Source organism: Melozone crissalis, unplaced genomic scaffold, assembly GCF_028551555.1.
Source record: "Melozone crissalis strain CALT ecotype California unplaced genomic scaffold, PUWL_Pcris_2 ptg000023l_1, whole genome shotgun sequence".
Classification (NCBI taxonomy): Eukaryota; Metazoa; Chordata; class Aves; order Passeriformes; family Passerellidae; genus Melozone; species Melozone crissalis.
The window spans coordinates 17,219,472-17,233,663 of record NW_026535801.1 but is presented as its reverse complement, the minus strand read 5'-3'; the positions used below and the strand labels follow the sequence as shown (position 1 = coordinate 17,233,663).

Below are 14,192 nucleotides of genomic sequence, written 5' to 3'. Positions count from 1 at the left end.
CATAAGTGGAAAATGATGAAACATTTGTATCCATTTCCTTGTTAATGCCCCACTGTTGTCTTTATTTCTTACAAGTAAATTTCTTACAACTCTGTCATATTGCTTATTGTGAATGAAATCACAGTTGCTAAGCCAGAGATGAGTACAAATTCCAGATAAATCTCTCTTTGTCTCAGTGATTACATATTTTCTTTCTTTTTTTTTTAAATTACTCTTTTGCAAAAATACAATGTAATCATCAGTATTTTTTCCCCCATTTTTGTTTTTGTATGTGAAATACAAATATAAGGCAGCCTCCACAGATTTGGCTGCAGGTAACTGTTTAATGCAATTATTTCCATTATTCTTGTCTCTGTTTCTAACAGCTGTTTTTAAATGCTAACAATAAAGTGGCAGACAAGAGTGAGAAAGACCTTACCAACAAATTACTGACAGAAATGAATGAGGACCAGGTACCTACCTAAACTGTATTTTGCTTCAGTTGAAGTCAAGACACAATCACAGGAAAATTGATTCCTGTGCTTCACCTTAACCATCCTCCTTAAGCCTTCTGCAGCAAGATGAACTTTTGATGCTGCAGAGATCAGCATTTCCTGTCACTGGAAAATAATTTTTCTGAATAACAGATTGAATTCAGCCTATGTTTTATTCATCTGCTTCAAACTGCAGATACTGGCAATAGAATGAGCATCAGTTATGCTTCTTTTAAGGAAAAGGTGAAGCACATGAATGAGATCCAAATTAATTTTCTCAACCTGATGGTGATTCTTTTTCCCCTCCTTTTCCTCTTTTTTGCTCTTTGTCTCAGCACTGTGGTGTTTTGGATTCTGAGGCCTTGTTTGTGAAATCTCAATGGTTGTGTTTGGTGTCCTGGTTCTTAGCTTGTCATCAAGAACAGATGTTCACAAAACAATGGACAGGCTGAATCAGGGAGGTAGGAATAGCCTGTTGCTTCGCTTTTCCCAAATACTGTGGAAAGTTACAAATGCCAACTTTTATATAAATTTTATAGTAGAATTATTTGTTCTGATTAAAAATGTAAAAAAAAGCTGAATACAAGGGATGGTTATTTACAAATTGTGATTTTTAACTAATAGCTTTGGCTTTTTTGGACACAGCACAACACTTTAACCATATGTAAATGTTTCTTCACATCTAATAATCTTGACATTTCACTTAATTCTTGACATTTCACTTTCAAAATATGTCTGAGGTGCACATCATTTTTCAGAGATGATGAAACAGTATGTTTGTTTGCACAGTGTTGCTAATTAGGTTTACTGATGGATGCAAAAGAGTGCTTCAACATTTTTGTTCTTAAAACCATCATAGACATATCAATATAAACAAGAATTATAGAAAAAAAAAACCTCAAAAGATTACTTAAATTGGAGAGAGAGGTGTTGAATCAATGCAATGAGGCTGTGGGTGAGGCAGCCACCTAACTATGCTGGTGTGACTTATCTCTTAGATTTTGGGGATGTGTCTGTGCTGCATTGGTTTGCAGGGCCTTGGATGGAGAATAAGTCACTTGATATGAACTGCAGATGCTGATTTTCCAGCAGCACACACACTGCAAGAAATTTCTAATTGTTTTCCTCCCTCCCTCTTGAGGTTGTCCATTAGACGCATGAGGAAAACTTGTTTGTCCATCAGAATATTTGAGGTGCGGTTTGTGTTGCGAATGCTTCTCTCCTCTTGAAGTCTGTGGTTAGTTGTCTACTGTGATGTAACTCCTTGTAGGCTGTGGGGTTTGAAATTTTGGCTGGTGGGGAGATGATTTTTGAAGCATGTTAGCAAATTCGTGGTTTCCCTCCTGGCAGGAGGGCACAGCGCAGATGTTGGAGCTGAACTGTCTTTGCATGTGTTGTATGACTTCTGTACCTGCTCCTTTCAGGTGTTTCAGGGACACCTGGACTCCTTGGCAGTGTCAACCATTCAAGCCCTCACAGCAGTAATGCACAAGTCTCCAGCTGCAAAGGTAACAGTGTCTATGCACAGGGCTGTTTGCAGCTTCTTCATCTTTTTCCAGTTGTACCTTGATGGATCTTGCTAATGGAGATGAGCAGATTGTGCTCACACATTCATGCCAAATAGGAATAGCTGATTAGCATTTCTTATCCCTTTATATGTGTCTGATGGCTGAACACTGAGTCATCTTTCTACCTAAACTGGAAGATCTGAGTATGCTGGCAGTTGGAACCTTTGTAAAGAAAGGACATTGTTACTTGTCTCATGGATATATGGGGTAGACTTAGTGGGTATTTAGAGGAATTTTCAGGCAGCTGTTTGTGTTATAGTTTTATAAGGCTTTAAAGCAAGCCAAGACAGTATTACTGTCCAGATGGTGGTCATGCTATTGCCCTGTGCCCTTCCCTGGTAGTTATTCTTGTGATTTGGTAAATGGATAGGTTGTGGTTAGTTTGTGATTCTGACTGGAAGCTGAGCCCATGGAAAAACAGTATATTTATTCCTGGGTTGCCGAGTTACTTAAATCCAGCCCTTGGCTGAATGATCCCTGGACTTGGCACAGGTAAAGGGATGTGACTGTCCAGTGGAGGATGAAGGAGGAGTGGGAATCATTTATTTTTTTGCTACTTGCAGTACAGCCTAAGGGAGAGACAACAGGATCTATTATGCTCCTCCAGAGCTTTACTGAAGGTGTTTATTTCTCCACTGACTCTGGAAAGCCTGGGAAGAGTTGTGTGTTGGAGATGGGGCCTAGCTGGGATTCACAGAGAGTCAGAGTTTTCAATTGTACTTCTACTGCAATATGTGTATTTTTTCTTTTCATGTTTACCTAAGTAATCACCTCACTTCTGCTGAACGATTTATTCTTTTAAAAAAAGTCATTTCAACACAAACTAGAGCCAGGAGAAGAGTATCCATTCCATATGATGTATTAGCTGTTTAATAATTGAACCATAAATGGATACTACCATTTGAACTTTGCTGGTTGATTTTTTTTCTTGTAAAATCAGTTAGTTTTCAGGAAAACTTCTGTGGAACACTTCTCTAATTTTTTAAAGTTTTTAGGATAGGTGGTTTTTAATCTGCTCTAGGAAAGTTTTTTACTGAAAGATTAATATTTTAATATTTCTGTGTTTCAGTGCAAACATTTCAAGCTATAGTTTGCACTAAAAGGATGAAAAACTAAGCTCTTTATTCATTGTGATATTATTAACATTTGGGTTATACCAAAGTAGTTATATTCTTTGTAGGTAATTAATAAAATACAACTTTGAGCTGTTATTTATCTGTGTGCTACAGTGAAATGCTTCTCATCTGCAGCATTCTAGAGACAGTAGATTGAACAGGTTATCAAAAATAGATTTCTAACCTGTAATTATTACATTCTAATTATTATGTGTCTAATATTGCATTAAACTGTCTAAATTAAAATTAAAAGTTGCTTGTCTACCTGCTGCAGTAGACAAGCAGTTTTTGTCCATTTTACTTGTTAGTGAGTTGGGAATTTTTATCCTCAGGAGGTCTTCAAGGAGAGGATTGGGTATGCACACATATATGAGGTACTGAAATCACTGGGTCAGCCGTCACGGGAATTGCTGGAGGAACTCATGAATATGGTGAGCTGTGCTTGCTTTGAAGCAGAAATCTCTCATCTTTCAACAGTACTTCTGGCCCCGTCTTATTGTGTTTCATGTCTGAGTTCCCTGCTGTTTTTCAGGCTGTTGAAGGTGACCACATGGCTGTTGGGATACTAGGCATTAGTAATGTCCAGCCCTTATTGCTGCTCATCCAGTGGCTTCCAGAGCTAGAATCCCACGAGCTGCAGATTTTCATCTCCAATTGGTTGAGGCGAATCTGCTGCATTGACAGGCAGAGCCGTGCCACGTGCGTCAACGCAAACATGGTCATCCGCATCATCGAGACCCTCAATTCCCACTCGGTGCTGCACTGCACCTGTGCAGAGAACCTGATTGCCCTGCTGGGCTCCTTGGGGAGTCAGTCCATGGGCTCAGAAGAGCTGCTGCAGCTGGTGCGGCTGCTGCGGCCGGAGGAGCCACGGGGCGCACACCCCTACGTGGTGCCGGCGATGCGCGCGCTGCTGGCCATGGCGCGCAAGCAGGGCCTGGCCAGCGCCCTGCAGTACTTCAACCTGCACCACAGCATGGCCGGCATCGCCCTGCCCGCCATCCACAGGTGGCCGGGCTCCGCCTTCTCCTTCAACGCCTGGCTCTGCCTCGACCAGGACCGGGTGGAGCCCGGCTCGATGGGCAAAAGCGGCAAGAGGAAGCAGCTCTACAGGTACAGTTACTGCTACAGCCTGCAGGGCTGGGCCATCTGTGCCCTGTGGCGTTTGGTACCGTGGCATGTGCTGCTTCTGCTTATCTTCATCAGAGGCAATACTTAATGCTGCTCTGGGAAAGGGAGAGCTTTCAGCTGTCAACACAGCCAAGTTCTGTTACAGAACTTTAGTGTAGTTCCTTCGCTGTAATGTCTTGTCATCTGCAGTTTCAACATCCATAACTCCAAATTGTGGGAAGGTTAATTGCTTAAAAAACACAACATTAAAAACCAAAACCCAAACCCAAAACCAGAACAAACTTTCACACAGTTTGTTGTGAATGTAATGAACTCTGGATTTGTATAAGTGCACAAGTGAGAAGGCACCTTCATGCTGCTTAAATAGTGCATATTGACATGAATGCTTCTTGATGTAATTTAACTTCTTAGGTACTAATAGAAGCAAACAAAATGTCTTTTTGGTCTTTTTTTTTTTCTTTTAATAAGTAACAGTCGCATAGTAAATATTGCACCACCACCAAACAACTTGGGTGGATTTTCTTCTTAATGAGTGTATTGTTAGGTGGTAGTTTTGATGAAGCAAGTCCTTGATTGTGTGTCTCTTGTAGCTTTTTTACAGCAAGTGGTATGGGGTTTGAAGCCTTTATTACGTGCTCGGGGGTATTGGTGGTTGCAGTGTGCACAAAGAGGGAATATGCAACAGTGATGCTGCCTGACCATTGTTTTTTTGACTCTCTCTGGGTAAGATTTGATACTGACAAACACTTTGTTTAGGATTGTATTGTTAGCTCAGAAGTCAAAATTATGGTTTTTTGATCATTTAACAAATAGTCTGTTTTATAATATTGCGATAATTCATTGCATAAGAGCAGTTTTAATCTCAAATAGTACAAGCAATTTTCACATAGATTAGTTGTTGATTGAGCTAACTTATGCATGTATGTTAGGCATTTTTGTTGATTAAGTTTGTTGCAGCATTAGAGGTTTTGATATTAAATTAAAACAGGCATAGATGGCTGTGGTGCTGTCTCTGCATTACCCTTTTCTATTCCTATACTTAAGAACTGATGTGCATTACTATGAAAGAGCTGTATCTTTCTCTTCCAAAACCTGTTTATATGTAAACATTACATTCACTCCTTTGAAATAGAATCAGCAGATGTTCTTGTTATATTCTTTTTGGTGCTTTGGATTTACTTTCTTACGTGCTTTCCTCACCAGCTTAGTAGAGATAAAGTTAAATAGTTTCATATAGTAATTTCGCTGCTCTTAATAATGACTTAATTATTTTTTATTGCTTAACCAGCACAACATAACTATTGTCCACGTGCCTGGAAAGAGGCCCTTTGGTCAGAGCCTTGTCTATATCTATGTCAATGGACAGCAGAAGGTCTCTGCCCCACTTCGATTCCCTGCTATGAATGAAGTAAGTTCCCTTCTGAGCCATTGCCTGGTAGGATGAGCTCTCATACAGCAGTGATTCTACAGACTGCTGCTAGTAATGTTCAGCCATGGATACTGTCCAGAATTATCCTTTTGAAATGTAACTAACCATTAAGTAATTTTTATTTAGTCATCTCTGTTTAAAAACAAAAAAGTCTACTAGGTGACATTAAGTAGTGGGGTTATCCTCAAAATAATTGCCTGAGCATATTGACATAATTTATGGTGACATCATAATAACTGGCAGCTCTACCAGTAGAATTGTTGTAACAGTACTCAATGGGGAATATTCCCCGTTATTTTCATGTGTTTTTACTGGGGTTTTTTTGAGTGTTTCCTTAATATGCTATTCCTCATTCCTTTAGTAACTGAATAAGCACTTTATGTGCTGTTAATCTAACCATTTTGGATGTATACACATTTAGCAATACGCTACCCATCAAAATGAATGTATGTCATGTTTAATTTCCTCTGTAAGCTTTGTTCATTCCTTTTGGGAAACAAATTTATATTAAACTGGGCTATAATACCCAACATTCTTCCCTCTTTTCTAAGTTCTATTTTGATATTTTCTTAAGTATGCTGAGAAAACAGTTAACTTGCATGCTGTAATGGTACAATCAATATAAAACTTACTTAAAAATGAGAGAAAGTGTAGTTTTCATTTCAAGATCAAACCCTGGATTTTGGTCCATCTGTGAAATAAACATTATAAATCTTAACGTAACTAGACGTAGGGCAGGTAATTTTACCATGAGAGCATCTGTTTGAATGGACTAACTGATATGAGAAATGTGCAGTAGCAGACATGCTGGGCTAGTATTTTGGAATATAGTGCAGAAGAGGAGTGTTTACAGAGGATATCAGGAGCTGTCCTTCCTGCTGTGCTCCTGCCAGAGGTCATGCAGCACTTGAGGTAACCAAATTGCTCTTAGTTGGAAAAAGGGCGTTCTCTCCTATTATGAGAAGCATATGCTCTGGTTTTTGACCTACTGTGATGGATTGCTTGGCAGAACTTGTTGCTTGGGGTTTCATTTATTTAGTTCAGATTTGCTAGATGCAGTCTTCAGATTTAAAGCACAGATTTACAGTATATGTTTTGTTTTCTTTCTTCCATGTATGACTCTCCAGTCTTTCACTTCTTGCTGCATTGGTTCAGCTGGTCAAAGAACAACAACTCCTCCTCCCTCTCAGATACCAGATCCCCCTTTTTCCTCCCCAATCATGCCCCACCGGACGTCCCTTGGGGGCATTCTCGCTCCAGGAGCTTGGGGTGGGGTGCTTGGAAAACCAGAGTTCATCACCAAAATGATCTCAGCAGGGACTCAGGACAGTGAATGGGGGTGTCCAACATCCTTGGAGGGCCAACTTGGATCAGTTATTGTCTTTCATGAAGCACTGCAACCTTCTCAGGTGAAAGCATTATATTTAGCAGGTAAGTGGTGTTTGTTCTGGTTTTAGCAAAGTAAAAGGAATGAGTTATGAACAAGACCCCATTAAGCTTTGCTCTACACAGACACATAATGAAGAACTTACAATCCAGAAGAACTGCAGAGCTGACCTAAGTGAGAGGGCTTTAAAGCAAATAAGTGTAACATTTAATAAGTATGTTATGAAGTTTGATTTTAAAATGTTATATTTGCTTAAGCTCATCTGTTTATCATATGAGCAGACCAGCAAAATTAAAACATTAGGTAATAATTTCACTTGTAAATTTCTGAATTTTTGCTACCCTTTGCCTACATGTGTTTACAGAGACTCTGAAAGTATTGCCCTTATTTGTTAGGCCACTTAAAGGTGATATATGCTCGAGGATTTTCCCATAAGAATAAATAATTAAGTGGTCATTTTGAAGAAAATACTCTGAAAGCTATGTTGTACAGTTCAAAGTGTGAACGATATTAAGTTGCATAATAACTCAAGGTTGTTATAGATTGGCATTAAAACACTTGTATCATTTAAAGGAAATATTTTGTATTGCTAAACAAAACTATCTTGAAGCTTGCTAATTTTGTGGGCATTTAGGCTTGATGACAGATTAGTGACAAATATAAGATAGGTGTTTGTACAGACAAAGATGAGAACTGATTGAAGGTATAAAAACACCTCTTCTTTGTGCAGTTTAGCATTTCATGTAGAATGTGTTCCTTTTTAAGCATGCCCTCTGAAACGAATTATTTAAGTCATAGAATCTCTACTTCGAAGCATGTTTGAAATAGATACAGTTCAGACTGTCCCATTTGTTCTTCCAACATGTTTGGTATTATAACATTTGTAAAGGGCAACATTATTAACCACTGGACTGTTAAAATATGTTATATGATTTTATATACCTTTTTTTTTAATAGGTCCAAACTGTTTAACTCCATGGAAATCTCAAGAAGCTGAAGTAGCAGACCTCCCCAGTAAGGTGCTGCTTCATTATACACCAAAGGTATGAACCAGGACATAATTTCTGTTCGACTACACAGTGTGCATTGCTTTCAGTGTTTGCACTGTGGCTTTTATGGGAAGATAAGGAGCAATGAGAGCTTTCTTAAACTGTAGTCTTGTGCAGACATAGTAGGTTTGGCAAAAGGATGGAATTATCTTGTACAATAGAGAATGTCAAATCTAAAATGGCATATGTTATATTCTAAGGGTTTCATGTTGTTTAAATACTTTAATATCAACACATTGGCAGAAAATCTTGTGTTCAAGCATCTGTAGATGCTTGATGACATCATGTCTTCTTTATTTGTTTAATAGGCCTGCAGAAACCCAATTTGCCTTGACCTGTCTGCAAATCTTTTACATGGAAGACTAACTGGAAACAAAGTAGTGAATTGGGACATCAAGGTAAATGTGTTGTAAAGAGGCAGAACCTGATGTAAAACTGACAGTGGCTGTGTGTGTTCATCTAACTTTTGGAATGCTGGAAGTTATTATCATAATGCAAATTTTTTTTGCATTATGATAAAACACCATGTTTTTATGCTGAGAATTCATGGGCTAATGCTGTAGGTGGAGTAGTGTTGCCTTTACGTTACATTTATTGAGAACTTATGAGTGCCACTGCTTTTACTGGCACAGTACATGAAGATATTTTGTGGTAGCTGACAATTCTTCATAATAATGTTGAATGCATGTTGTGTATCAAGAGCATTTTGTCATCTCTAGGGAATTCTGTCATGGTTTTCTTTGTCATAAACTTTGAGTTAGATGAAGATTACTAGGGTTTGGTTAACACTTGGGACTTGTCAATAGAATACCACGTTTATTCATCTTGAGGAAAATGTATGCACTATAAATAAGATCTGCCTTTTTTTTCCAAGAACTGTGAACAATTGACTGTACTGGCAAACTGATTAATGAGGAAATATTGTTGGAGCTGCACACTACATATCCAGTGTGCACATATCTCACTGTATATATCCACTGTGCATATCTCTACAACCACTTGCTGAGACTAATGTTAAGAATATTCAGGCACTTGTTAGTTAATTTGCTATGGTGTGAATAGTTCCAATACTTTGATTTGTTCTCTTTGCCCATTAATGGGCTTCACAGTATTTGTCTCTGGACCAAGCTGGGGAAGTGAGTGGGTGTCTCTGACTAGCTTGCTAAAACCCTGATTTTGAAATGATTTGAAGTGGTTGTGAATCACTTCCAGAAATCTTGTGTTTGGAATATATTATACCTTACCACAAGAAGCATTGTTTGAACAACAGAATCCAGAATCAATTAAATTGGAAACATCCTCTGAGGTCATCAAGTCCAACCTGTGACCAAACACCATCTTGTTAACCAGACTGTGGCACTAAGTGCCAAATCCAGTCTGTCCTTAAGCACCTCCAGGGACTGTCTTGTGCTATCTCCACTTGTGAGAAGAAGGGGAAAAAAGGGGACTTAGGAGACTTGAATTTTAAGGAGAGGCTTAGAATTGATGTATGTGTAGAGTTATTTAAAAAAATTGTATTATTTAATTGCCTGAAGTTGAAATGCTGCGTGAAGATGATTAAAACAGAGACATGTATAATCTTATAGTCTTCTCTTGCTGCTTGCTGCAAGTAACTTAGAAATCACAGAGATGTTTTTCCTGGTTTTTAAATATATTTAGCAGATTTTGTGTCCTTCAGTTTTCAGTGTTTATATGGGGGGAGGAGGAAGGAAATGTACAAAATGTACTTTCAGAACAAGAGCTGACAGGATGGCCCATGTGTAAGTGGCCTGTGAGACATTCTGATTGGTTTGTGAGTACTCTTGTATGCAGAGTAAATTTTTGTTATAATGGAAGGGGTTTTATTTATGGTGATGTTTATCCTGCCTTTTCTCTTGATTCAGGATATGATCAACTGTATTGGTGGGATGAATGTGCTGTTTCCATTGCTGGAGCAGATCAGCTTTCTTGGTGCACAGATGCCTGAGAAGTCTGAAGGAGAAGTTCTGCCTCCAGAACTTGTAACTCCTGTGGAGGGTGACTGGGTGGTCTTTTCATCCCCAAAGGCATCAGGTAGGAAAGTGAAGCTGAAGTGACCTAATTTTTGAGCTTGATTTTACAAGTCCTTTTTTGAATGATGGAAGTCTGTTTATTATGTGCTGAATTTTCCAGAGCATCTGTGTGAAACTGAAAGGCTCTTTCTGTTTCTAGATACCTGACATGGATACTGAATACCAGGAGTTCAGCACTATATAAAAAATAATATAACATGTTTCAAGTATAGATATATTTAATAGCATTATTTTTCTTTTCATGATTTACTGTTAGAGGTGCCAAGGTTTGACATTGTTTTAATTTTTGTTCTGATTATTTTGAGAAATTGTTTGATGTAAAACTTACTAATATCAACAGGAGAAGCTTTCCTACAGCTTGAGAGCTGGGTCACACAGGCATGTGGGGACAGCAGCATCAGAACTGCACTATTTAGCCTTTAGCCAAACTTATATTTTCTTAATGAAATATTCAGGCTCCTGCCTCTTCCACACATAGTCACATGTTAAGGAAGAGATTTTTTTAAAGCTTTGCTAATATTGAGAATTAACTTTGACCTTAACAAAAACCACTGAGAAAGCAAACCTTGCAAGGCAGAACGCTACTCTTTTACACAGATGAAATGATGGAGAAGAGTGAAAAAAATAGGTCTTCTCTGTCTCTAATTTTTTGCATACCATGGCTAGGAAGTGTCAGTTTGCAGCTACAGAGGGAAAATAACAGCATTTGCAAAAGATTGTAACAAAGAAGTTTGTAACCTACAGTCATGGATGAAGCAACTGAAGTCAGGACTGGGATCACTTTGCTCTGGAGAGGCATGGAATGGCTATGATTCTGCGCAGGAAAAAATCTAAAGACAGGCTACAGCTGAGGAACAGGAGCTGAGAAGTTCAGGAAGTAGTGAGGAATATAAACAGTTGATTTTACTTTTTCCCCTCTATTTTTATGCAGTGATCCAATGATAAACCATAAGACTTTAGCTACTGTTGTTCTGTTCTGCAGAAGCACGTCTGGAGAAGAACATAGTTGCAACTTTCATCTTGATGATAAAACACTTTATTCAGGGACATCATGTTAATCAAGAAAATCTCATTCACTCCCATGGAGTTGCCACCCTAGGAGCCTTGTTACAGAAGGTGAGCAAACTTGAGAAACGTCATTTAGTAATGAATTTTGTGGATGAGGTTCTGATTTTGAAGCATAGCCAGAATGCCACAGTCTTTAAAGGCCTCCTTAGTAAGAATTTTATTTCTTGTGTTTCTAAAAGCAAAAAGGTGAGAAGTTGGTATTTATCTGCAAAGTGAAATACAATGTTTCATTTTCTGTAATGTTCTGGTTTTTTGATATAAACATTGTGTTGTTTGGTTATTCAAATACTTTTGTGTTTATTTTATTGCTTTAATGGAGCAGACATTGCTGTAGAAGATAAAAGAAACTTAAACTTCCATTTTTTGAAATAAAATTTTATTAGGACATTCAGTATTTTGAGTGCTGACCCCTGTTGTTATTTTGCAAGGTGCCAAGCATCCTAATGGATGTGAATGTCCTAATGGCTGTACAGTTGCTGATAGAACAAGTCTCAGTAGAAAAGAACATGCAGCTTTTGCAACAGATGTATCACCACTTGCTTTTTGACTTCAGCATCTGGAACAGTGGTGACTTTCCCTTCAGAATTGGTGAGCTCTTGGCCTCAGGCAGCTGTGTGAAGGCACAGGACTCTTCACATGACACAAATCTTTATCTTGGTTCTAAAAGAAACCTTTATGTTGTAGGACATATACAGTATCTTTCTACAATCATCAAGGACAGTAGAAGGCTCTTCAGAAAGAAGTATGGTGTGCAGTTTCTTCTAGACACACTCAGGATTTATTATGGGTATGAGTTTTACTACTTCTGACTCCTCATTTATTTTGTGTGGCTCTTGGAGTTTTTTGCCATCTAAAATTAATAAATAAAACCGCAGGTTGGATTTTGTTGGTTGATTTTGTTTACAAAATTGCATTAATTTTTTTTCCCATTTGATTTACTTCTTTGCCTTGCCTTGAATTTTTATGCTAAGATTATGTAAAGTTTGTCAGTGACACTAGGAGTGCCTGTCGAAGTAATTAAAACTACAAAATTGTAGTTAAACAATGCAAATTAAGTCATAGATCATTACCATTATAAAAAGTTTAGCATTTTAAGTTTTCGTAAATGCTTGTAGAATTTTGAAGTAAGACTTCTTTAGAAATTTAAAATTTTAACCTTTCAGTGCTGATGATTTTTATCTGCTTATGAACATAATTATGTGTTTGAGGAAGATTGGCAAGAGACTTTGCTGTTTCCTGTGGGAGGTGGGAACCTGCAATGCTGACCTACATCCAGATCAATACAAGTCTGCATTTCAGGGCTTTGATAGACATACAAAGTCTGATCTGATTATTACTGTTCAGTTGCTTGAGTTCAGTAAAAATTGAACGCTTGTGCACGATGCCTGGGTAGATGAAAAATTACCAAAGTGGCACCCTCAAATTGCTGTTAATGAGCCAAGAAGAGCTTCCTTAGGTTGTCTTTTTGGTCTGTTGGCAAGCAGGACTGGCTGTAAAGATGGTGATTTGGCTCCTGATGACCTGAGGACAATACGGACGTCCCTGTATGGACTGATCAAATATTTCCTGAGCAAAGGTGGAACACATGAAGAAATTCAGAGCATTGTAGGATACATAGCTGCCACCAGTGATGAGGAGCAGGTATGCAACATGGCATAAATTAACAGTTTAAACTGGACATGATTTGATTTGGCATCTTGGCATTTAGAAATCATGCCTTGTGTACTTAAAAGAAGGGTGAACGAAGAAGAAAATGACCACAAGCAAAATATTAGCTGATGTGTGGTTCTGTTTAGATGTAGGGAAGATAAGGATGTGCCATTAGAAAAGTTATCTTACTTTACAAAACCAAATGAATTGATTTTCAACCTACCTGGAGTTGGGATGACATAGTTTCTATTTTATGGCATCAGCAGCACTTGGTCTTGCTTTGTGTCCGTGCTTAATGAGATAAGGTATTCTATAGAGAGAAGAAAATGTATTACAAGTTGTTTAAAGGCACTAATACTGAGCCACAGAATGTCTATTAACCAGCAAAGGTAAAACTTAAAAACCAAGAAAATTTTCCTAAAACAAAGCATGAAATCTAAATGAACTGGGTATTAATTGTCTTGTCTTCATTTTGTAGCTCTGCGGAATTCTGGATGTTCTCTTCAGCCTACTTCATTCCAGTCCAACCCCAGACCAGCTTTTTTTATTGCTCTTTGAACCAGGGAATGCTGATATTCTTTATGCTCTGTTATTGCATCAAAGATACTCTGACAGGCTTAGAGAACTTGTGTTCAAGGTAATTAATTGAATGATATGTTCCTAAATTAATCAATTGAGCATAAATTTGTGTTTTCCTTTGGTCTGGCAGAAGTGTATGTAATTACAAAGATACTGATCATCCAAGTTTGCTTTTTTCTTTTCTCTTATGTTAGCTAGATGGCATTGTCACAAAGGAATGTGTTCTCTTAAAATAAATTATCGGGATCTTTAACAAAAACTATCCATGTTGTTTTAGTTAGTTTATCAAATAAACTTTAAAAATTGTGGACCAGCATGTCATAGTATACACAAGTTTGAGAGATAAGGATGCTTTTCTGTGCTCAATTTGCATTTGTGTCTACTTTTCCTTACAGATCGTGGAAGAGATGCTGAAATGTACCAAAGTTTATGAGCGGAGCAAGCACCGGATGAGGCTCAGAGAAGTGGGGTACTCTGGGCTGGGACTCCTTCTGAATGAATCCCATGTTACTGTTTCTCTTATTAAAAACCTTCTTAACCAAGTTCTCTATGCAGGTAATTGGCAAGGGCTGTATCTGACCTTAGTACTCTTCTGCTGCTCAGAGGCCAGCATCCCTGGTTTTTGTTAGGAGAGCCAGAGGTGTTGCTTGTAGAGCTGTTCTGTTCAAAGTTCCCATTAGTCTCAGCTGACA

General features: G+C 38.2%; 1 protein-coding gene across 5 annotated transcripts in view; it reads left to right on the top strand.

Moving 5' to 3' along the window:
• NBEAL1 (neurobeachin like 1) overlaps window positions 1-14,192 on the top strand; it is a 73,579-nt gene that overhangs the window by 31,981 nt on the left and 27,406 nt on the right. For 3 of the 5 annotated variants that reach the window (XM_054278527.1, XM_054278529.1, XM_054278525.1), the window contains exons 11-26: window positions 366-452; window positions 1,898-1,981; window positions 3,489-3,587; window positions 3,689-4,269; window positions 4,878-5,010; window positions 5,576-5,695; window positions 6,844-7,147; window positions 8,061-8,146; window positions 8,461-8,550; window positions 10,036-10,204; window positions 11,186-11,319; window positions 11,700-11,859; window positions 11,956-12,058; window positions 12,756-12,912; window positions 13,400-13,558; window positions 13,896-14,055. In XM_054278527.1, coding sequence (XP_054134502.1) covers window positions 366-452; window positions 1,898-1,981; window positions 3,489-3,587; window positions 3,689-4,269; window positions 4,878-5,010; window positions 5,576-5,695; window positions 6,844-7,147; window positions 8,061-8,146; window positions 8,461-8,550; window positions 10,036-10,204; window positions 11,186-11,319; window positions 11,700-11,859; window positions 11,956-12,058; window positions 12,756-12,912; window positions 13,400-13,558; window positions 13,896-14,055 — 2,626 coding nt within the window. The remainder of the gene's footprint in view (window positions 1-365; window positions 453-1,897; window positions 1,982-3,488; window positions 3,588-3,688; window positions 4,270-4,877; window positions 5,011-5,575; window positions 5,696-6,843; window positions 7,148-8,060; window positions 8,147-8,460; window positions 8,551-10,035; window positions 10,205-11,185; window positions 11,320-11,699; window positions 11,860-11,955; window positions 12,059-12,755; window positions 12,913-13,399; window positions 13,559-13,895; window positions 14,056-14,192) is intronic. The other 2 variants (XM_054278530.1, XM_054278528.1) reach the window with 1 other exon arrangement.